This window comes from Callorhinus ursinus, unplaced genomic scaffold, assembly GCF_003265705.2.
Source record: "Callorhinus ursinus isolate GAN/ISIS: 27379988/994484 unplaced genomic scaffold, GSC_fseal_2.0 scaffold10, whole genome shotgun sequence".
NCBI lineage: Eukaryota > Metazoa > Chordata > Mammalia > Carnivora > Otariidae > Callorhinus > Callorhinus ursinus.
In genome coordinates this window covers 58,917,490-58,940,084 of record NW_027397072.1, presented here as the reverse complement: position 1 = coordinate 58,940,084, position 22,595 = coordinate 58,917,490, and the positions used below count along the sequence as shown (strand labels likewise).

At 37.1% G+C, this 22,595-nt stretch overlaps 1 protein-coding gene across 5 annotated transcripts in view; it reads right to left on the bottom strand.

Annotated features, from left to right (window-relative positions):
- Window positions 1-22,595, bottom strand: part of WDPCP (WD repeat containing planar cell polarity effector) — a 447,045-nt gene that overhangs the window by 123,498 nt on the left and 300,952 nt on the right. For all 5 annotated transcript variants that reach the window (XM_073897650.1, XM_073897651.1, XM_073897652.1 and 2 more), the window contains one exon: window positions 18,163-18,265. In XM_073897650.1, the coding sequence (XP_073753751.1) occupies window positions 18,163-18,265 (103 nt within the window). The remainder of the gene's footprint in view (window positions 1-18,162; window positions 18,266-22,595) is intronic.

Below are 22,595 nucleotides of genomic sequence, written 5' to 3'. Positions count from 1 at the left end.
TTAAGTGCAGCTGCAAATTGTCTTTGAATAGAGTTTTAAAAATATTTCCATTTCTGTGAATATGTGGATTATATAGAGGAAGATGGTTCCCCATTTTGCTATTTTCTTCTGCTAAATACTATTCTATAAGTATCATTGTAACGCATAACCTGTTAGCTCTCCCCTCAAATGGCTATTACTTTTATAGTTACAGGTGTTTCACTGGGTGTATGATTACCCCACTGAAGATGCTTCCCAGACTTTAACACATAGGTGTAGTCTTATGACAGAAACTCCTAGAAGAAAACACAGGGAAAAGCTCTTTGACATGGGTCTTGGCAACGATATTTTTCTAAATGATACCAAAAGTGTAAGCAACAAAGGTAAAAACAAATAAGTGGAACTACATCAAACTAAAGAGCTGCTGCACAGCAAAAGAAATAGTCCAAAAATGAAAAGCCAATTATTTGCGATCCATGTATCTGATAAGGAGTTAATATCCAAAATATACAGAGAACTCACAATTTAATAACAAAGAAATCCAATCTGAATAAAATATTAGCAGAAGACAGACATACAGAAGGCCAACAAGGTCATGACAATGTGCTCAGCATCACTAATCACCAGGGAAATGCACATCAAAACCACAATGAGATAGCACCTCACACCTGTCAGAATGGCTAGCATCAGAAAGAGAATAAGTGTTGGTGATGATATAGAGAAAAGGGAACCCTGGTGGTGAGAATGTAAATTGGTGCAGGTAATGTGGAGAACAGTATGGAGGTTCCTCAAAAAATCGAAAACAGAACTACCATGTAATCCAGCTGTCATACTTTTTGGTATATATACAAAGGAAATGAAAAATAACTGCACTCCCATGTTTATTACAGTATTCACAATAACCAAGACAGGCAAACACCTAAGTGTTCATCAATGGATGAGTGGATAAAGAAGAGGCAATATGTATGTGTGTGTGTATATATATGTATATACAAGTTGATATATATGTATAAATTGAGCCATGAGAAGAAGGAAATCCTACCATTCGCAACCACATGGATGGCCCTTGAGAGCATTATGTTAAGTGAAATAAGTCTGCAGACGGAGGAAGACAAATAATGTACCACAAGTCTTAAAAACCTTAACTTACAGAATTAGTAGAATACTGGTTGCCAGGGGGTGGGCGTGGGAGAATTGAGATGTTGATCAAAGGGTACAAATTTCCATTGATAAGAAATAGGTTTTGGGGAATCTAATGCACAGAATTGTGATTATAGTTAATCGTACTACATTTTACTTAAAAATGCTAAAAGAGAAGAGTTAAGTCTCATCACAAAAAAGAAATGGTAATCATGTGATGATAGAGGTGTTAGTTAATACTGCTTTGGTGGTAATCATATTGCATTCTGTGTATCAGAAACATGTTGTGCACCTTAAACTTACACAATGTTATATGTCTACTGTATCTCATTGAAGTTTTTGAAAATCAAACAACACAAAATAAGATCAGAGGAATAAATATAAGAAGTATTAGACAACTATGAGAAATTACCAGGTATCATTGGCAAACATCAAAGACCTTTCTAAATGAAGAGCGATACCACATTCATGGCTGCAAATATTCAATACTGTAAAAATGTCAATATTCGGTTAGTGCAATTTCCCTTAAAATACCTGGTAAAGTTGAGGTTCAAGGAAGTTGGTGGAGTAGGAGGATCTTGAGGATCTCATCCCATGAACACTAACAGCTACATTTAAGCACCTAACTGAAAACAACCTGCAGATTGGCAGAACAGACCTTCTGCAGTTAATTGTAGAGAGGAAGCCACATTGTAACGGGTAGGAGGGGCAGAGACACAGTTGGGAACCAGACCCTCCGCAAGACTAAACACAAATCGGAGGAACACCAAAAGCAGGGAGAAAGGAGAGGATCAGACCCCACATCAGGTATTCAGGCACTGGGAAGAGGAGTCTCCATAACATCTAACTTCGAAAATCAGTGCAGCTTAAATCTGGGTTCTTTAAACATCAGTGGGCCTAACTCTGGGAACGCTGAAGGATGACTGTAAACTCAGTCCCCACCATTAAAGAGTGAGCCTAATAACTTGGCCAGAGACACAGCACAGAAGCAGCAGTTTGAAAAGTGCCTGAAATATACACAAAGATTTCTTTACTCATCTCAGAATAGGCACTGAAAGGGAAGGGACTCTTCAGGATATTTCTCCAGGAGCAAAAGTGCTGGCAGGTGTCCTTTCTTTTCCTCTCTCCCAAACTAGCTGGACACTTGTGGGAGCCAGTGGTAACACTCTCCACCTACCTTGCCAGCACTGGCAAGCCCACCCCTGTGTTCTACATGGATCTGCCTGCCTCAACAGGCATCCATCCAAAGTGGCTCCTGCTATGCCACATCCTGCAAGTAGCCATGGCAGGGACCAGCACCATTGCAAAGTGGCACCTGCCCCGCTGAGAGTGTAAGACAACCCCACATACCAGTGTGCCAGCAGTTCGAACAGCCAAGCCTTTTAAGTGGCTGTGCAGGGAGAAAGACCTGCTGCTTGGTACACCTGCAACTGCAGGTTTCTAGTCTCACTGCTCACCTTGCCCATCAACAAAAGCCTCTCGGTTGGCCATGCAGAAAGCAAGTTCTGCCATTCAGTGTACCTGCAGCTGTGCAGTGGCTAATTATGGACAGCTAGCTTGACCACTGACCCTGCCCACCTACAAGCGTCTCAACAGCACAGAGACCAGTCCCTGTCTGGTGCACCCACAGCAGGCAAAGTGGGCCAGCAGGCTTGTCTGAAGACACACCTGGCTCATTCACAACTGCAGGGTGCATGTGGCCACACAGCAGACACCCCTAGGGTCCTAGTCCTGGTGACCAATGGGATTGCACTATAGAGCACCACAGGACCTCTCCTACACAAGGCCACCACTTTCAAGACCAGGAAATGTGTCTAATTTTCTAATACAGAGAAACAAACACAGAGTTAGAAGAAATGTTAAAGGGAATTCTTTGGGTGGAAAGAAAAAGCCATAACTAGAAATAAGAAAATCGTAAAGGAAAAAATTTCACGGGAAAAGTAAACACACAGTAAAGGTAATAAAAGATCCACTATAAAACCAGGATGGAGGTTAAAACACAAATGCAGTTAAGAGCAAATATACCTACAAAAACCAGTCGAGATACACAGAAAAATTGTAAAATATGACATCATATACATAAAACATGCAGGGGCGAGTAAAAATTTAGTGCTTTTAGAATGTGTTTGGACTTATACAAACATCAACTTAATATAGACTGCTATATACATAATGGTAACCATATAGCAAAAACCTATAATACACAAAAAATAAAGCCTAGCATAACACTAAAGAAAGCCATGAAATCACAAGAGAAGAGAAGGAACAGAGAACTACAAGAACAACCAGAAAACAAGTAACAAAATGGCAGTAAGTACGTTCTCATCAGTAATTATGCTAAATTAAATGGACTAAACACTCCAAAAGACAGAGGGTGAATGAATGGATTAAAAAAATATAACAAAACTCATATATGTGCTGCCTACAAGAGACTCACTTCAGACCTAATGACACATACAGAGAAAGTGAAGGGACAGAAAATGTATACCATGCAAATGGAAACAAACAAAAAAAATAGCAATACTTATATCAGAAAAATTAAGACTTTTAAAAAAATTCAGCATGAGACAAGGGTATTTCATAATGATAAAGGGATCAATCCAACCAGAGGATATAATAGTTGTATATATCTTATGCACCCAACACTGGAGTACATAGATACATAAAGGAAATACAAACAAACATAATGAAAAATATTGACAGTAATACAATAATGTAAGGAACTTTAATACCACACTTACATCAAAGGATAGATCATCCAGACAGAAAATCAACAAGGAAACATTGACTTTGAATGACACATTAGACCAGGTGGACTTATTAACAGATTCATACAGAATATTCCATCCAAAAACAACAGAATATACATACTTTTCAAGTGCACATGAAACATTTTCCAGGATAGATCACAAGTTAGGCCACAAGTCTCAGTAAAAAGAAGATTGGTATCATTTGATATTTTCTGACCATAACACTATGAAACTAGAAATTAATCACAAGAAAAAAACTGGAAAAACAAATATGTGGAGGCTAAAAAACATGCTAGAAAACAATTAGTCAACAAAAAAAAATCAAAGAAGAAATCAAAAAACAAACAGTTCAAAATCTTCGGGATGCAGCAAAAGCTGTTCTAAGAGGGAACTTCAGAGTGATACGGGCCTACCACAAGAAACAAAAATTTTAGACAACCTAACTTTATACCTAAGAGAGCTAGGAAAAAGAACAAAATCTAAAGCTAGTAGAAGGAAGGAAACAATAAAGATGTGAGCAGAAGTAAATGAAATACAGACTGTAAAACAATAGAAAACATCAATGAAACCAGGAACTGGTTCTTTGAAAAGATCAACAAAATTGATTAACCTTTATCCAGGTTCATCAAGAAAAAAAGAGGACTCAAAATCAGAAGTAAAGGAGGAAATGTAACTGACACCACAGAAATATAAAGGATTATAAGAGGATATTATGCAAAATTATATGCCAACAAATTGGACAACCTAGAAGAAATGGATAAATTCCTGGAAACATATAATCTTCCAAAACTCACTCAGGAACAAACAAAATTTGAACAGACTGATTACCAGTAATGGAATTAAATCAGTAATGAAAAAACTCCAAACAAACAAAAGTCCAGAAGCAGACTGTTTCAGTGAACTCTACCAAACACTTAAGAAGGAAAAGGTCCAAATTCCTACAAGGCCAGCATTACCCTGATATCAAAACTAAACAAGGACACTAAAAAAAAAAAAAAAAAAGAATTTCATGCATATAGATGTAAAAATCTTCAACAAATATTAGCAAGCTGAATTTAAAAACATTAAAAGGATCATTTGCCATGATCAAGTGGCATTTATTCCAGGGATGCAAGAGTGGTTCAGTATTCACAAACCAACTAATGTGATAAACCGCATTAACAAGATGATAAAAAAATCATATGATCATCTCAAAAGATGCAGTAAAAGTGTTTGAAACAATGCAACATCCGCTCATGATCAAAACTCTTAACAAAGTGGGTATAGAAGGACCATACCTCCACATAATAAAGCCCATATATGAAAAAGCCACAGCTAACTCATACTCATACTCAATAGTGAAATTACCTCTAGGATCAGGAACAAGACAAGCCTATCCATTCTCACTCATTTTATTCAACATAATACTGGAATTAGTAGGCACAGCAATCAGACAAGAAAAGGAAATAAAAGCCATCCAAATTGGTAAGGAAGAAGTAAAACTCTGTATTTATAGCTGACATTATATAGAAAACCCTAAAAACTCCACCAAAAATTTGTTAATGAATTTAGTAAAGTCCCAGACTACAAAATCAATACACAGAAATCTGTTGCATTTCTATATACTAATAAAGAGCTATCAGAAAAATTAAGAAAACAATCCCATTTACAATTTCGGCAAAAAATAAAATACCTACAAATAAACTTAACCAAGGAGGTAAAAGACCTGTACTCTGAAAATTATGAAACACTGATGAAAAAAAATTGACAATGACATAAATAAATGGAAAAATACCATGCTCATGGATTAGAAGAACCAATATTGTTAAAATGTCCATAATATCCAAAGCAATCTACATATTCAATCAAATCCTTATCAAAATACCAACAATATTTTTCACAATCCCAGATTTCAAGTTACTATAAAGCTATAGTAATCAAAACAGTACAGTACTGGCACACACACACAAAAATAGATCCATGAGAATAGACAGCCCAGAAATAAGCACTCACTTATATGGCCAATTAATCTTTGACAATGGAGGCATGAATATATAATGAGGAAAAGACAATCTCTTTAATAAATGGTGCTAGGAAACTATACTAGTTTATCAGACCATACATAAAAACTAACTCAAAATGGATGAAAGACCAAAATACGAGACCTGAAACCATAAAGCTTCCCCAAGAAAACATAGCTAGTAATGTCTTTGACATCAGCCTTAGCAGTATTTTACTGGATAATTTTTTCTCCCCAAGCAAGAGAAACAAAAGCAAAAATAAACAATGGGGACTACATCAAACTAAAAAGCTTTTCATAGTGTAGGAAATCATCAACAGAGCATAAAGAGAACCTAGTGAATGGGAGAAGGTATTTGCAAATGATATATCCAATAAGGGGTTAACATCCAAAATATATAAAGAATTCATATGACCCCCCCAAAGCCCTAAATAATCCGATTAAAAATGGGTAGAAGACCTGAACATTTTTCCAATGAAGACATACAGACAGACAAAAGACATATGAAAAGATGCCCACCATCACTAATCATCAGAGGAATAAAAATCAAAACCACAATGAAATATCAATTCAAACCAATCAGAATGGCTAGTATCAAAAAGACAAAAGTGTTGGTGAGGATGTGGGTAAAAGAGACTAATCATGTACAGTTGGTGGGATGTAAATTGGCTTGCCACTATGAGAAACAGTATGGAGGTTCATTAAAAAATTAAAAATGGAAATACCATACAACCCAATAATTATATACCTGAGTTTTTCTGAAGAAAGTGAAAACACTAATTCAAAAAGATTTATGTACCTCTTTTTTGCATAATTATTTACAATAGCCAAGATATGAAAGCAATGCAAGTGTGCAACAGATGAAGGGATAAATAAAATGTGATTCGTTTGTATGTAGGCATGTGTGTACACACGTACACACACACACTGGAATAATACTGAACCATAATAAAAAAGAATGAAAGCTTGCCATTTGAGACAACATGAATGGACCTAGAGAGTATCATGCTAAGTGAAGTAAGACAGAGAAAGACAAATACCACATAATTTCATTTATATGTGGAATCTAAAAAACAAAACAACTGAACAAACAAAAGAAACTGACTCATAAATATAAGAAATTGGTGGTTGCCAAAGGGAGGTGGGTAGTAATAATCAAAATAAGTGAAAGAGATTAAGAACTACAAACTTCCATCTGTAAAGTAAGTCACAAGCATGAAAAGTATATAGGGAATATAGTGAATAATATTGTTACTAGTTTGCATGGTGACAGAATACACTAACCATGCTTATCATATTGTAAGTATGCATGGTGACAGAATACACTAACCATGCTTATCATATTGTAAGTATATAATTGTTGAATAACTATGTTGTACACCTTAAGCTAATATTATATGTCAATTATATTTCAATAAATACATAAAGATTTAAAGCTGGAATTCCTTAAAACAGTGAGATACTGGGTCCAAGATGGCAATGTAGGGAGACCCTGAACTTACCCTTCTCCACAGATATGCCAAATCTATACCTATTTATACAGCAATTCCTCCAGAAGAACCGAGGGCTGGTCGAACAGTTTCCTCACAACAAAAGAGTGACCACATAGACAATGGCAATATAGATAGAGACATGGCAATGAAAGGACCACCCACTCCTGATGCTGCAAATAGCAATGGAGAGAGAGAGTACTGAGGGACCATAAGCAGATTTGTCTGCCCTGTGGTGCAGAACAAAAGCTGCAGTTTAAAAGGGTAACTAGAGGGGTGCCTGGGTGCCTCAGTCAGTTAAGCGTCTGCCTTTGGCTCAAGTCATGATCCCGGGGTCTTGGGATTGAGTCCCGCATCAGGCTCCCTGCTCAGCCAAGAGTCTGCTTCTCCCTGCCCCTCCCCTCCCCACTCGTGCATGCACACTCGCTCGCTCTCTGTCACTCTCACAAAAATAAAATCTTAAAAACAGTAAAAGGGTAACTACAATACAAGTGAACAAGCCCTAGAACCCTCCCAAACAGTAGGAGCTGCTGGAATTCTTTCCAGGTCAAAGGGGCAAGAGAGTGCCACAGTTTATGCTCTCCTCAACATTGATGGCACAGAGTGGAGCAGGGTCTGCACACCAAAGCCAGTCTGCAGTCTGTGAGTTTTGGGTCCCTAGGCCACTCCAGACCTAGATACCCTGGGGCACAGGAAAAAAAGCCATGGTTTAAAAGAGTGACTAAAATATAAAGGAACTAGCCCTAAGACCATATAAATGGTGGAGGAGTGGTGGGTCAGAGAGGCTGGTGAGCACCAAGGTTTACACTCCCCTTCCACCTTGATAGTATGGATAGGACTAGGGTCGATGGCCTACCACTTCTGTGAGCTCTGTGCCCCTAGCTCACACTAGCCCTGGCCATTCCAAGGTGGCCCCAGTGCATCGCATACTGCAGCTCCAGCATATCACCAAGGTGGCACAGGCACAATGCATCCTAGAACACCCTGGCTTAGAGTTCATCAGGACCTCCTGGCTCATAGTTGCTTTGGATCCAGCTGCCCTGCCAAGGTACCCCCATGCAAATAGGGGGCCCAGGACACCATAGCTTGCACCTGCTTCAGCTTTTCTGCCAGAGTACTCTCTGTGTGGGGAGTCTTGGGACTGTCTCAGCCCATGCCCACTTCAGAAATGGCCATCCCACTACAGCAGTCCCAGCACGGAGTGCCCTGTGATGCCAGCCACAGTGTGAACCAAAGTTACCAGGCACATACAGCCTACACAGGGTACAACCATACACAAGACCATTCCTTCACATTTCAGAGAAGCAGCTGTTCTGCATAATTCACAGAAACAGCCACAGAAAGCCAAAATGAGGAGACAGAGAAATATGCCCCAAATGAAAGAACGAGACAAAAACTTCAGAAAAAGAAGTAAAAGAAACAGATAAGCAATATGCCTGATAAATAATTTAAAGTAATGATCATAAAGATGTTCACTGTATGAAGAGAAGAGTGGAAGAACTGAGAGAGAACTTCAACAAAGAGAAAATATGACAAAGAACCAATCAGAATTGAATACAATAACTGAAATGAAAAATATACTGGAGGAAATCAATAGTTTTGTGGATGCAGAATAATGGATCAGTGATCTGGAAGACATGGTAATGGAAAGCACCCAATCTGAACAGCATAAAGAAAAAAAGAATTTTTAAAAAATGAGGATAGGTTAAGGGATCTCTTGGATAATATCAGGTAAACAAAGATTCACATTATCCCAGAAGGTGAAGAAAGAAAGGGCCAGAAAACTTATTTGAAGAAACAGATGAAAATTTCTCTAACCTGGGGAAGGAAACAAACATCCAGGTTCAGAAAGCACAAAGAGTTCCAAACAAGATGAACCTAAGGAGGTCCACACCACAACCTATAATATTTAAACCATCAAAGATTAAATACAGAATCTGAAGGGAGCAAGAGAAGAGAAAAGTTATATACAAGGGACCCCACAAGGCTAACAGCTGATTTTTCAGCAGAAACTTTGCAGGTCAAAAGAGTGACATTGTATATTCAGAATGCTGAAAGGAAAAACCAGCAACCAAGTTATATTCTACCCAGCAAGGTTATCATTCAAAATCGAAGGAGAGGGAAAGTGTTTCCTAAACAAACAAAAGTTTAAAAAGTTCATGACCACTAAACCAGCCGTACAGGAAATGTTAAATGGACTTCTTTAAGTGGCAAAGGCCATAGTTAGGAGATATATAGGAATTAAAAAATGTAATACCTAATAACATATACATAAAACATGGAAGGGGTAGTGAAAGTGCTTTTTTAAAAAGATTTTATTTATTTGTGAGAGAGACAGAGAGTGTGTGTGTATACAAGCAGGGGGAATGGCAGGCAGAGGGAGAAGCAGGCTCCCCACTGAGCAAGGAGCCCGATATGGGACTCAATCCCAGGACCCTGTGATCATGACCTGAGCCAAAGGCACATACTTAACTGACTGAACCACCCAGGCATCCCCAAAGTGCTTTTAGAATGTGTTTGAATTTAAGTTACCATGAACTTAATACAGACTTCTATATACATAGGGTGTTATATATGAACCTCCTGGTAACCACAAACCCATACTTACAATAATGTAAGGGAATTTATTACCCCACTTACATCAAAGGATAGATCATCCAGACAGACTGTCAATAAGAAAACAGTGTCTTGGTGGGAATGTAAACCAGTACAGCCACTCTGGAAAACAGTATGGAGGTTCCTCAAAAAGTTAAAAATAGAACTACCCAATGATCCAGCAACTGTACTACTAGGGTTAATCCAAAGGATACAAAAATACCAATTCAAAGGGACACATGCACCCAGATGTTTATAACAGAATTATCAACAATAGCCAAATTATGGAAAGAGCCCAAATATCCATCAACTGATGAATGGATAAAGAAGAGGTGGTATGGTATGGCATGGAATATTATTCAACCATCAAAAAGAATGAAATCTTGCCATTTGCAACAACGTGGATGTAGCTGGAGAGTATTATTCTAAGTGAAATAAGTCAGAGAAAGACACCATATAATTTCATTCATGTGTGGAATTTAAGAAACAAAACAAATGAACATGGGGGGAAAAGAGAGGCAAACCAAGAAACAGACCCTTAACTATAGAGAACAAAATGATGGTTACTGGAAGGTAGATGGGGGGGGGGTTTAAACAGGCACTTGTTATGATGAGCACTGAGTATTATAAGTGATGAATCACTAAATTCAACACCTGAAACTAATATTGCACTGTATGTTAACTAGCTGGAATTAAAAATTTTTTTTGTAAAAAAAAGGAGAAAGAAAGAAAACAGTATCTTCAAAAAAACAAATGAGACCAGGTGGACTTAAAAGATATGTACAGAACCTTCCACCTAAAACCAACAGAATACACATTCTTTTCACGTGCACATGGAACATTTTCTGGGATAGATCACAAGTGATGCCACAAAACAATTCTCAATAAATAGAAGACTGGTTTCATATGCATCTTTTCTGACCACAACACTATGAAACTAGAAATCCATCAAGAAAAAAACTGGAAAAACACAAATATGTGGAGGCTAAACAACAGGCTACAAAACAGTTGGTCAAAAAAACAAAAAAATCAAACAGGAAATCAAACAAATGGAAAAAATGAAAATGAGAACACAATGTTCAAAATCATTGAGATGCAATGAAAACAGTTCTAAGAGGGAAATATAAATCAATACTGAGATACCTCAAGAAACAAGAAAAATCTCAAACATTGTAACCTTACAATTATAAGGAACTAGAAAAAGAACAAGCAAAACCTAAGATGAGTATAAGGAAGGGAAAAACAGAGATCAGAATAGAAATATATGAAATAAGGACTAAAAAAAACAATAGAAAAAATCAGTGAAACCAAGAGCTGCTTTTTTTAAAAGATCTACAAAATTGATAAACTTTTAGCCAGATTCATTAGAAAAAAAAAAGAGAGGATCCAGATAAATAAATTCAGAAATAAAAGAGGAGAGGTAACAAAATACTACAAAATACAAAGGATTAAAAGAGACTACTACAAAAAAATTATATGCCAACAAATTGGACAACCTAGAAGAAATGGATAAATTCCTAGAAACATAATCTTCCAAAACTGAATCAAGAAGAAATAGAAAATCTGAACAGACCAATTAATAGTAACAAAATTGAATCCATAATCAAAAGACTCCCAGTAAACAACAGTCCAAGACCAGATGGATTCACTGGTGAATTTTACCAAATGTTTAAAGAAGTCAGTACTGGGGTGCCTGGGTAGCTCATTGAGCATCTGACTCTTGGTTTTGGCTTGGGTCATGATCTCAGGGTTGTGGAATTGAGCCCCACATCAGGCTCTGTGCTCACTGCGGAGTCTGTTTGTCCCTCTCCCTCTGTTCCTCCCCCTGTCGTGTGATCTCTCAGTCTCTCTCTCAAATGAAAAAAATAAAATCTTTAAAAAAATAAAGAGTGAGTACCTAATTTCCTTAAACTATTCCAAAAAAACAGAAGAGGAGGGAAACTGCCACATATATTCTATAAGACCAGCATACCTTGATACTAAAACCAAAGACACTTTGTTACAAAGAAAGAAAACTACAGGCCAGTAACCCTGATGAACGAAGATGCATAAACCCTCTACAAAATATTAGCAAACAACATTGAATGATACATTAAAAAGATCATTAACTACAATTAAGTGGGCTTTATTCCAAGAAGGCAAGGATGAGTCAATATTTGCAAACCAATCAATGTGCTAAACCACATTAACAAAATGAAGGATAAAAATCACATGATTGTTTCAAAGATGTAAAAAAAAACATTTGATAAAATTCAACATCTGTTTCTGATAAAAGCTCTCAATAAAGTGGGTTTACAGGAACATGCCACAATATAATACAGACCATATATGAAACACCCACAGCTAACATAATGGTGAAATGCTGAAAGCTTTTCCTCTAAGAACTCAAAAACTAGGATGTCCTCTCTCACCACTTTCACTGAACACAGTACTGGAAGTCATAGCCACAGCAATCAGACAAGAAAAAGAAATGAGGCATCCAAGTTGGTAAAGAATAAGTTAAAATGTCACCATTTGCAGATACAATACTGCATATGGAAAACCCTAAAGACCTCCACCAAAAAACTACTAGAAATGATAAATTCAGTAAGATTGCAGGACACAAAATTAATACACATAAATCAGTTGCATTTCTATATACTAATAATGAAGTGGCACAAAGAGAAATTTAAAAAAACAATCCCATTTACGATGGCACTAGGAAGAAACTTAACCAAAGAGGTGAAAGACCTGTACTCTGAAAACTATAAAATGTTGATGAAAGAAATTGAAGATGACACAAAATGGAGATATTCCATGCTCATGGATTGGAATAACCAATATTGTTAAAATGTTCATAATACCCAAATCAGTCTATAGTTTCAGTGCAACTCCTATTAATACCAACAGCTTTTCTCCCCACAGAACTAGAGTAATCAAAAATTGGTATAGAACAACAAAAGATCCCAAATAGCCAAAGCAATCTTGAGATGTATCACAATCCCAGATTTCAAGATACACTATAAAGCTGTAGTAATCAAAAACAGCATGGTACTGACACAAAAACAAATAGATCCATGACATAGAATAGACAGCCCAGAAATAAACCCACACTTACATAGTCAATTAATCTTCAACAAAGGAGGCAAGAACGTACAATGGAGAAAAGACAGTCTCTTCAACAAATGGTGCTAGAAAACTGGACAGCTACATGCAACAGAATGAAACTGGACTACTTTCTTACACCATACAAAAACATAAGCTCCAATTGAATATTAAAGACCTAAATGTTAGACCTAAAACCATAAAACCTTAGAAGAAAACGTAGGTAATAATTTCTTTGACAGCAGCCTTAGCAGTAATTTTCTAGACCTTGTCTCTTCAGGCAAGGGAAACAGATGCAAAAATAAACTATTGGGACTACACCAAAATAAAAAGCTATTGCCTTTTCCTCTAAGAAAAGCGAAGGAAATTATCCACAAAACAAAAAGCAACCTACTGAATGGGATTAGATATTTCCAGTGATCCATCTGACAATGAGTTAATAGTCAAGATATATTAATAAAGTATACAACCCACCCCCCAAAAAGCCCATCAAACTATCCAGTTAAAAAATGGAAAGAGTACCTACCTGAATTTTTCCAAAGAAGACAAACAGATGGCCAATAGGTACATGAAAGAGACCTCAACATTACTAATCAGTAGAAATATGCAAATCAAACCACCATGAGATATCACTTTACACCTTTCAGAATGGCTCTAACCAAAATGACAAGAAATAAATGTTGTTGAGGATGCGGAGATAAAGGAACCTTCAGGCACTCTTGGTGGGACTGTAAGTTGGTAGAACCACTGTAGAAAACCATATGGAAGCTTCTCAGAAAATTAAAAATAAAAATACTATATGATCCAGTAATTCCACTACTGGGAATTTACCCACAGAAAATAAAAACACTAACCTGAAAAGATGTATGTACCCTGTGTATTGCAGTATTATTTGTAATAGCTGAGATCTGGAGACAACCCAAATGTCCATCAGCAGATGAATGGATATGTGTGTATATACATATACACATATACACACACACACCCTCAACCATAAAAAAGAGTAGTAAGATCTTGCCATTAAGACAGCGTGGATGAACCTAGAGGATATGCCAAGTGAAATAAGTCAGACATAGATAAATACATGGAATCTAAAAAAACAAAAAGCAGAAACCCATAAGAGAGAAAAACTGAGGGTGGGATGTGGGTGGGGGATGGGCAAATGAGTAAAGGGAGAGTGGAAGATAAAGGCTTCCAGTTACAGAATGAAGAAGTCACGGGATGATCTTCTTCTTCTTCTTCTTTTTTTTTTAACATATAATGTATTATTTGTTTCAGAGGTACAGTACAGGTCTTCAGGAGGGGAAGAATGAAGGGGGGGAAATCGGAGGGGGAGACGAACCATGAGAGACGATGGACTCTGAGAAACAAACTGAGGGTTCTAGAGGGGAGGGGGGTGGGAGGATGGGTTAGCCTGGTGATGGGTATTAAGGAGGGCACGTTCTGCGTGGAGCACTGGGTGTTATGCACAAACAATGAATCATGGAACAATACGTCAAAAACTAATGATGTAATGTATGGTGATTAACATAATATAATAAAAAAAAGAAATGGGATGAAAGGTACAGGGAATCTAGTCAATGGTATTGTAATAGCGTTGTATGGTGACAGATGATAGCTACGCTTGTGGTGAGCATAACATAAGATATAGACTTGTGGAATGTAACATTGTGTGTCAACTATACTTCAATTAAAAAAAAAAAACCACTGAGATATTTGTGCAAGTACAAAGAGACCAATGAAATAAAGAGCCCAGGAACATTCTATACACTATCACATTTACAAAATACTAATGTCTTCCCCACCAGAATGGCTAAAATGCAAAAGACAGACAATGTCATGCATTGAGGATGGGGCAAGCTCTACTGTTATGATGGAAAGAGCCCAAATGTCCATCAACTGATGAATGGATAAAGAAGAAGTGGTATATATATATATATATATATATATACACACACACACAATGGAATATTACTCAGCCTTAAAAAAGAATGAAATCTAATACTACACCACTGCATGTTAACTGGAATTTAAATAAAAACTTAAAAAAATAAGAATATATAAATTGATTAAAAAAAGATATGCCTCTTTGGCATATTGATTATTCTAAGTTGGTATTTTTTAAGAAACTGTAGACACAAGAATATCTCTGAAATCCCAGTTTCCCTCCCTTAAGAGACATTTCCATGTATAAGGGAAATCTGCATTTGTAAGGGTGTCTCCCTCAGTATCAGAAAGAGGGGGATGACTCTTAGATGCCTAGAAACTGTTACCAGTGGAGAAGGCATGAACTTAAATCTGCATGACAACTTTAGCCTTTTTTACTATGCCTTTTATGGTAACCTCCCATAAATGATCCTCTACCTACATCTTATCTTGTCTTTAGATGGAGATGGTATTTAAGGTGATGGCTTCAGCTATTTTGGTGAGATACTCAGTTTTCTTGGGTCTCTCCCATGTATACAGGAGGTATATATATTATTAAACCTTGTTTCATTTTCTATTAATCAGTCTTTTTTTTTCCCTTGGGTTCTTTTAAACTTAAATACAATTAGCCAACATTCTCTATTTATCAGTCCTGTGTAAACCTGGTTTTTAGTCCGGGTGGAAAAACCTTGAAATACAGAGGAAAACTTTTTTCCTCTCCCATACTACTAAAGCTGAATATATGAATATATCCTGTGTCCCAGCAAATCCACTTTTAAGCACATACCCAGAAGATCTGTGTATATATCTGTTAAAAGACAAACACAAGTATATTCATAGCAACATTATTCACAATAAGCCCCAGACTTGAAAGAATTCAGATACCTGGCATAGAATAAATAAAATTGTATATGTTCATCTACTGGAATACTGTTATATAATAAAAGGAAAGAATTACTTATATACAACAATATAAAAGAATCTCATAAAGTATAAATAAATAAAATTGTATATGTTCATCTATTGGAATACTGTTATATAATAAAAAGGAAAGAATTACTTATGTACAACAATATAAAAGAATCTCATAAAGTTAAGTGAAAGGAGCCAAAAACAAAATAATAATATAGATTCCACTTATTTAAAATTTGAAAGAAAGGTAAAGCTAATCTATAGTATTATAAGTAAAGATAGTTCGGCTGGGATGTAGTATCTTAAAGTGGATACGAGAGGGCTTGTGTGGTCCTGGTAATGTATGTTACTTGGTCTGGATAATGGTTACAAGACTGTTTACTTTGTGAAAATCCACTGAGTTACATTTATGATTTGTGTGTTTTTCTGTATGTTATACTAGAATAAAAAATTTAAATAAAAAACTTTCAAATTGTTCAGATTATTATCATTGAACTTATCCTTTGGCAGCTCTTGCTTTTAGTTGTGTTGACGGCTACCACATGTGATAATTTTTACAGACTCTTCCATGTAGACTGAAATACTTCAACTTACTTATTTTTTTAAAAAGATCTTATTTATTTCTTTGACGGAGAGAGAGAGCACAGCAGGAGGAGTGGCAGGGAGAGGGAGAAGCAGACTTTCTGCAGAGCAGGGAGCCCCACGTGGGACTCGATCCCAGGACCCTGTGATCATGACCTGAGCCGAAGGCAGATGCTTAACCGACAGAGCCACCCAGGTGCCCTTGAAATACTTCAACTTGAGTGCTCTTGTTATGTTACATAATTTACCTTCTTGCTTGCATCAAGCAACACTTTTGAAAGCCAAAAACTTATTTTCTGCTTTCAGAAATGTTTGAGAGAGCAGAGTCGAACTAAATTGAAGGGATTTGAGAGAAAATTAGCTTTCCCCAGCATGATGTGGGCTATATGGAAGAACTAGACAGAAACTGCCATTAAGAAACTAGAGATTCTTTCCTAATTCCTTTTCTAATTTTGAGTGGGAGTCACCCCAGTTTTCTAAAATAAAAGTGTACTAGAACATCCATTTGAATGTTCACCTCTTGATAGTTACTGTTGTTACTGAATGGTATCTTTGTCAAGGGAGTAATCAAGGTCAGAGGGTAAAGGCCTGAAGAAAAAAGGCTGAAAAGCAGGGAGGTACAGGGTTTCAGTGAAGAAAGATATTTGCTAGAAATGAGGCAGGGCTCAAAAAGACTCTGGCTAGGAAGTATCAGCTGGCTACAGGAATCTAATCAAAGCATTCACAGGGCACAGAAAGCATACTGGTGAATAATGGAGTTTCTTCCTTTTTCTGAAATTTTGTGATAATTTCTTCACATTCTTTTTCACCCTTAGTAACTTTAAATAGCTTTAAAATGCAAAACCTCCATCCTTAAAGAGAAGTTGGCAATTGCTCCCTCTGGCTGCAAATAGCATTAAAAAAACAAAGATGATCAATCACTGGAGAGGCTTGTTATAATAATTTGAAGCAAACTTACAAAGTAGAAATCTATTAAAACTTCCTTTCTCAGGAGTTCCACAAAGAAATGAATTCTTTTGCAATTCTGAGGGCCCTTTGCCTAATCTAGGAATAGTAAATACCAGGAAGAATAGAAATTGGGATGTCCAGAGATCAATAATTCCAGATTTAGTCACATTAGACAAACTAAGTTTAGGGAAAAGGGAGCTCATGTTGATATTATAATAGTTTTTAAAACTATCATTTTTATATATTATAAAGTTTTGTGTGGACCTTTAGATTAAATAGTTTTCTGATTGGTCTTCTTTGGAAGACTACACTGTAAAACAACTAGTGGCTTCTAAAAGAAACAAGTCACCCATCAAACCTAAAAGCCCATGTGAAATACTTTGATATAGGACAGAATTCCTTTGAGATATGACATGTCTATGTATATAAATAATTATATAAGTTTCTGTGTTGGCTAATATTAATAACGGTGCTTACGATAATAACTACCTCAAAAATCTTATGAAAACAGTGTCTTTTTGACTTTTTGCTAAATGGTGATTAATCAGTGATTATTAATTTTTATATCAACACTGTTCCCACTTACATATCCATATAGTACTACCTACCCAGGCTTAATTCTTTTTTAAAAGTCACTTTCTTACAAAGAAAGTAATTCAAATTAACCAACCGGGCCTTACAAACATAAATATACATGATACTGAGTAAGTATTGACTGAAACAAAAAGCACTTAAAAAAACCAGCATTAATTCTTACCAACTCCAGAGGTTATTGATTCTGCATCAATGTCACTAGCTCTTTTTCTTGCCACTTCAGCTAGTGCCAATTCACCCTTATCTAATGCAAAGTAATGGATGTCCTTTGGAAAAATAAAAAAAAAAAAATAAAAGGTTAATCCAAATAAATCTTGGTCAAGTTACAAAGAAGATTTTGAGCTAAAGAGCTTACTGTTCAGATTACAAAACAGACATGGCTGATGAATATTTTTTGTGTTTTAATTCTCTCAGTTTTCTAGTATAAGCAAATTTTCTTGAATTGTAGATTATAACTATACCTAATAGCATTATTTAAATAAGTTATTTTAATTCTTCAGGGAAAAAGACAAGTTTTTAAACCAAATGTTCGACATACTCAGTTTTGTCAGGAAATAAAAACATTTATTGCTATGTTCTTTGGTGAGATTTTAATATCTGAGATGACTTCTTCAAAATTCAATTGTATATAATATTATGATAAGCGTTTTACAAGAAATACAACTACACAAATTTGTCTCTGACATTTATGTGTCTGGCACATACTACTTTGTTAACATTATTAATATTACTATTATCTTGAACTCATACAGTCAGCAAATAATCAGCACCTACTGAGTGTTAGGCATTGTTCTGGAATATAGAGATCAATTACAATTCCATGTCTCAAGAAGCTGTGAGCCCAGTGGGGAGACAGATCATTGTGAACAGTTAATTACATAATGTGTGATAGGTTTTATAACAGATATTTGCACAAATATTTGCTGTGGAGTTAAAGAGAAGGAACTGATCTTTGCTCTGAGTCTTGAAGGACAAATAAGAGTTATGCTAGGAGGGAAAATAGAGAAAAAGCGACAGAATTAGTATCTGGTGCATATATATATATATATATATATACAGAAGATTGAAAAAAAGTTCTGTTAGGCAATGGTATATCTTTGAATATGGAAGGAGTCTTAGTTGGATGTGGGGGAGAAAGCAGTGTAAAATAATACTAAAATAGGTATAGCCACTAAAAAGGATTTTGAACTATTTTTGGGGTGTAAAAGATTGCTAGAATATTATTGCAATAAAAATGGAAAAAGAAGGGGCACCTGGGTGGCTCAGTCACTTAAGTGTCTGACTCTTGATTTCGGCTCAGGTCATGATCTCAGGGTCGTGAGATTGAGCCCTACATTGGGCTCCCTGCTCAGTAGGGAGTCTGCTTATCTCTTTCCCTCTCCGTCTCTCTCTAGAATAAATAAATAAACCTTTTAAAAAATGGAAAAATATAAACAACCAGTTTACAATGAAGAAATATAAATGCCCTATACTCATGAAAGATATTTCACTTTATTAATATTCAAATAAGTGCAATTGAAAAAATATAATTTCAAATTGTTTAAGTTCTTAGAAGTTCAGAATATTTACTGGCTGCAGAGACTTCCAGGGAAGATGGCAGAGTAGGAGGATCATTAGCTCACCTCATCCCATAAATACCACTAGATAACATCCACATCAGTGTAAATAACCCAGAAAATGACCTAAAGACTGACAGACCAGACTCTCTATAGGTAAATGCAGAGAAGCCACATCAAAGAGGGCAGGAAAAGTGGAGATGCTGTCAGGAGCCAAATGGACCCACAGGACTGTCCCCAGGAAGGAGGGACACTGTGGATGTGGAGCGGAGAGAGAAGCAGACCTCCACATCAGGCACACCAGGCATCCGAGGCATGGGGGACACACTGGGAAGACAAATCGTCATAACATTTGGCTTTGAAAACCAGGAGAGCCTAACTTCATGAGTTCTTACAATCAGTGGGCCATTACACCTGGAACTCTAAAAATCAGTGGGCGCGGTTCTAGGAGAGCAGGGAGAACAACAGGAAACTGACTTTCTGCCCTTAATCTTTTTTACTACAAACAGCCCCCCTGAAATACAGCATAGAAGCAGCAGTTTGAAAACTGCCTGGGGTATATGGGGATGAGATTTATTTACTAATCTCAGAGCATGTGCTGGAGGGGCAGGGATCTTTGGGAGACTTCTCCAAGAACAAAATGCTGCTGGGCACCATTTCACTCCCTTGTCCAACCCCCACCCCCAGCCTAAATATATGGATACCTGCAGGAACCAGCATAGCACCAACATGTTCCACCTAGCTTACTTACAGTGCACCTTGCCCTGGTGCACTTCTGCAGATCTGCATCCCCAGTCCCACCAGTCTTGACAAGTTTTCCCAGGTGGCTGCAGGTACTCTCCTTTAGTAGACTGGTGAAGACCATCCTGGCACCACATGCCCCACCCCTACATTCTACAGCAGACTTTCTTCCTCCAGTATGTCCTTGGCAGGATCCCATCCAAAGTGGTACCACAAGACTGGCAGTGTGCAAGCAGCCCTGACAGGGGTGAGCACCACTCCAAAGTAGAGGGTAAGATAACCCTATACTCCAATCCAACTGTGGCTCCAGAAGTGGGCTGGGAGCAGACATCAAGTCTGACTACAGGCTCCACCCACCAACAAAAACTCAGGGGAAGCACCTTGCAGTTTGGTGGTACTTCATCTCTGGTAAATGCCTGGTTTGACTCAGCTCAAACCCAACACGGCCCCAGAATGGCCCATTTTCAACACAGTGATCAAACTCTGCACACAAAAGGCAAAGAGAGTCATTGTAGATGACAGAACTAAAGGTAAATGCAGCTTAGCCACACAGTACTGCACATGCAACACACACAGGAGATACCCTGAAGCTCCAGGTTCTGTGAACTGGGGACATTGCACTGCAAGGCACTACATGACCTCCTCTTCATAAGGCCACTACTTCCTTTTTTTCTTTTTAAGATTTATTTATTTACTTTAAGAGAAACAGAGAGCGTTGGTGGGGACAGAGGGGAGGGAGAGAGAGAAACCCCAGCAGACTCCCTGGTGAGCACAGACCCCCATGTGGGGCTCAATCCCACAATCCTGAGATCACAATCTGAGCTGAAATCAAGAGTTGGGTGCTTAACTGAGCCACCCAGGTGCCCCTAAAGCCACTACTTTCAAGAGAAAGAGATATAGTGCACTTTACTAAAACACAGAAAAAGACACCAAGAGTTAGACAAAATGAGACAGAGGAATATGTCCCAAATGAAAGAACAAGACAAAATCACAGTGAGAGCTAAATGAAATGGAGATAAGTAATACACCTGATAGAGAATTTAAAGTAACGGTCATAAAGATATACTCAACTAGACTTGAGAAGAGTAGAGGAACTCAGTGACACCTTCAAAAAAGAGACAGAAAACATAAAAAAGAACTAATGAGAGACGAAGAACTCAATAACTGAAATAAAAAATACACTAGATGTAATAAATAGGAGAGTAGAGGAAGCGGAAGAACAGATCACGGACCTGCAGAAGAGAGTAACAGGAATCAAGCTGACTGGAGCGAGAGGGACAAAAAATAATGAAAAATGAAAATAGATTAATGGAACTCAGCAACACCATCAAGCATAACATTTACATTATAGAAATCCCAGAGGAGGAGAGAGAGAAAAGGGACTGAAAATTTATTTGAAGGAATAATAGCTGGAAACTCCCCAAATCTGGAGAAGGAAACAGAAATCTATACCCAGGAGGCACAGAGATTCCCCCAAAAATTAACCCACAGAAGTCCACACCAAGACACATAGTAATTGAAATGGGGGGGAAAAAACAGCAAAAAGGAGAGAATTTTAAAAGCAGCAAGAGAAAACAGTTACATACAAGGGAAATCCTGTAAGACTCTCAGTGGATTCCTTAGCAGAAACTTGTAGGCTAGAAAGGAGTGGCATGATATATTCAAAGTGCTGAAAGAAAAAACCCTGCAGCCAAAAATACTCTATCCAACATAGCAAGCAATCACTCATAATACAAGCAGAGAGAATTTCCCAAATAAAAATTAAAGGAATTCCTCACCCTAAACCAGCCCTATAAGAAATGTTAAAGGGGACTCTGAGTGGAAAGGCAAGTCCATAGGCAAGAGAAAGAAAAGTAGGAAGCAAAAAGGCACTAAAATTAAATATACCTATAAAAATCAGTCAAGGGCCTCACAGAATAAAAGGATGTAAAGTAGGGCACCATATACATACAACAGGGCTGGGAAAAGAGTAAAAACATAGTGCTTTTAGGATGGGTTCAAACTTAAGTGACCATCAACTAAACACAGACTGATATACAGTTGATGTTATATATAAACGTCATGGTAACCACAAATCAAAAACTGATACTAAATAGGCAAAAAATAAAGAGAAAGGAATCCAAGTATTATCACTAAGAAAGCCAGAAAACCATGAGAGAAAAGAGCAAGAGAACAAAGGAACAGAGAAGAACTACAAAAACAGCCATAAAACAAGTAATAAAATGACAATAAGTACATACCTATCGACAATTACTCTGATTGTAAATGGACAAAATGCTCAAATCAAAAGACATGGTGA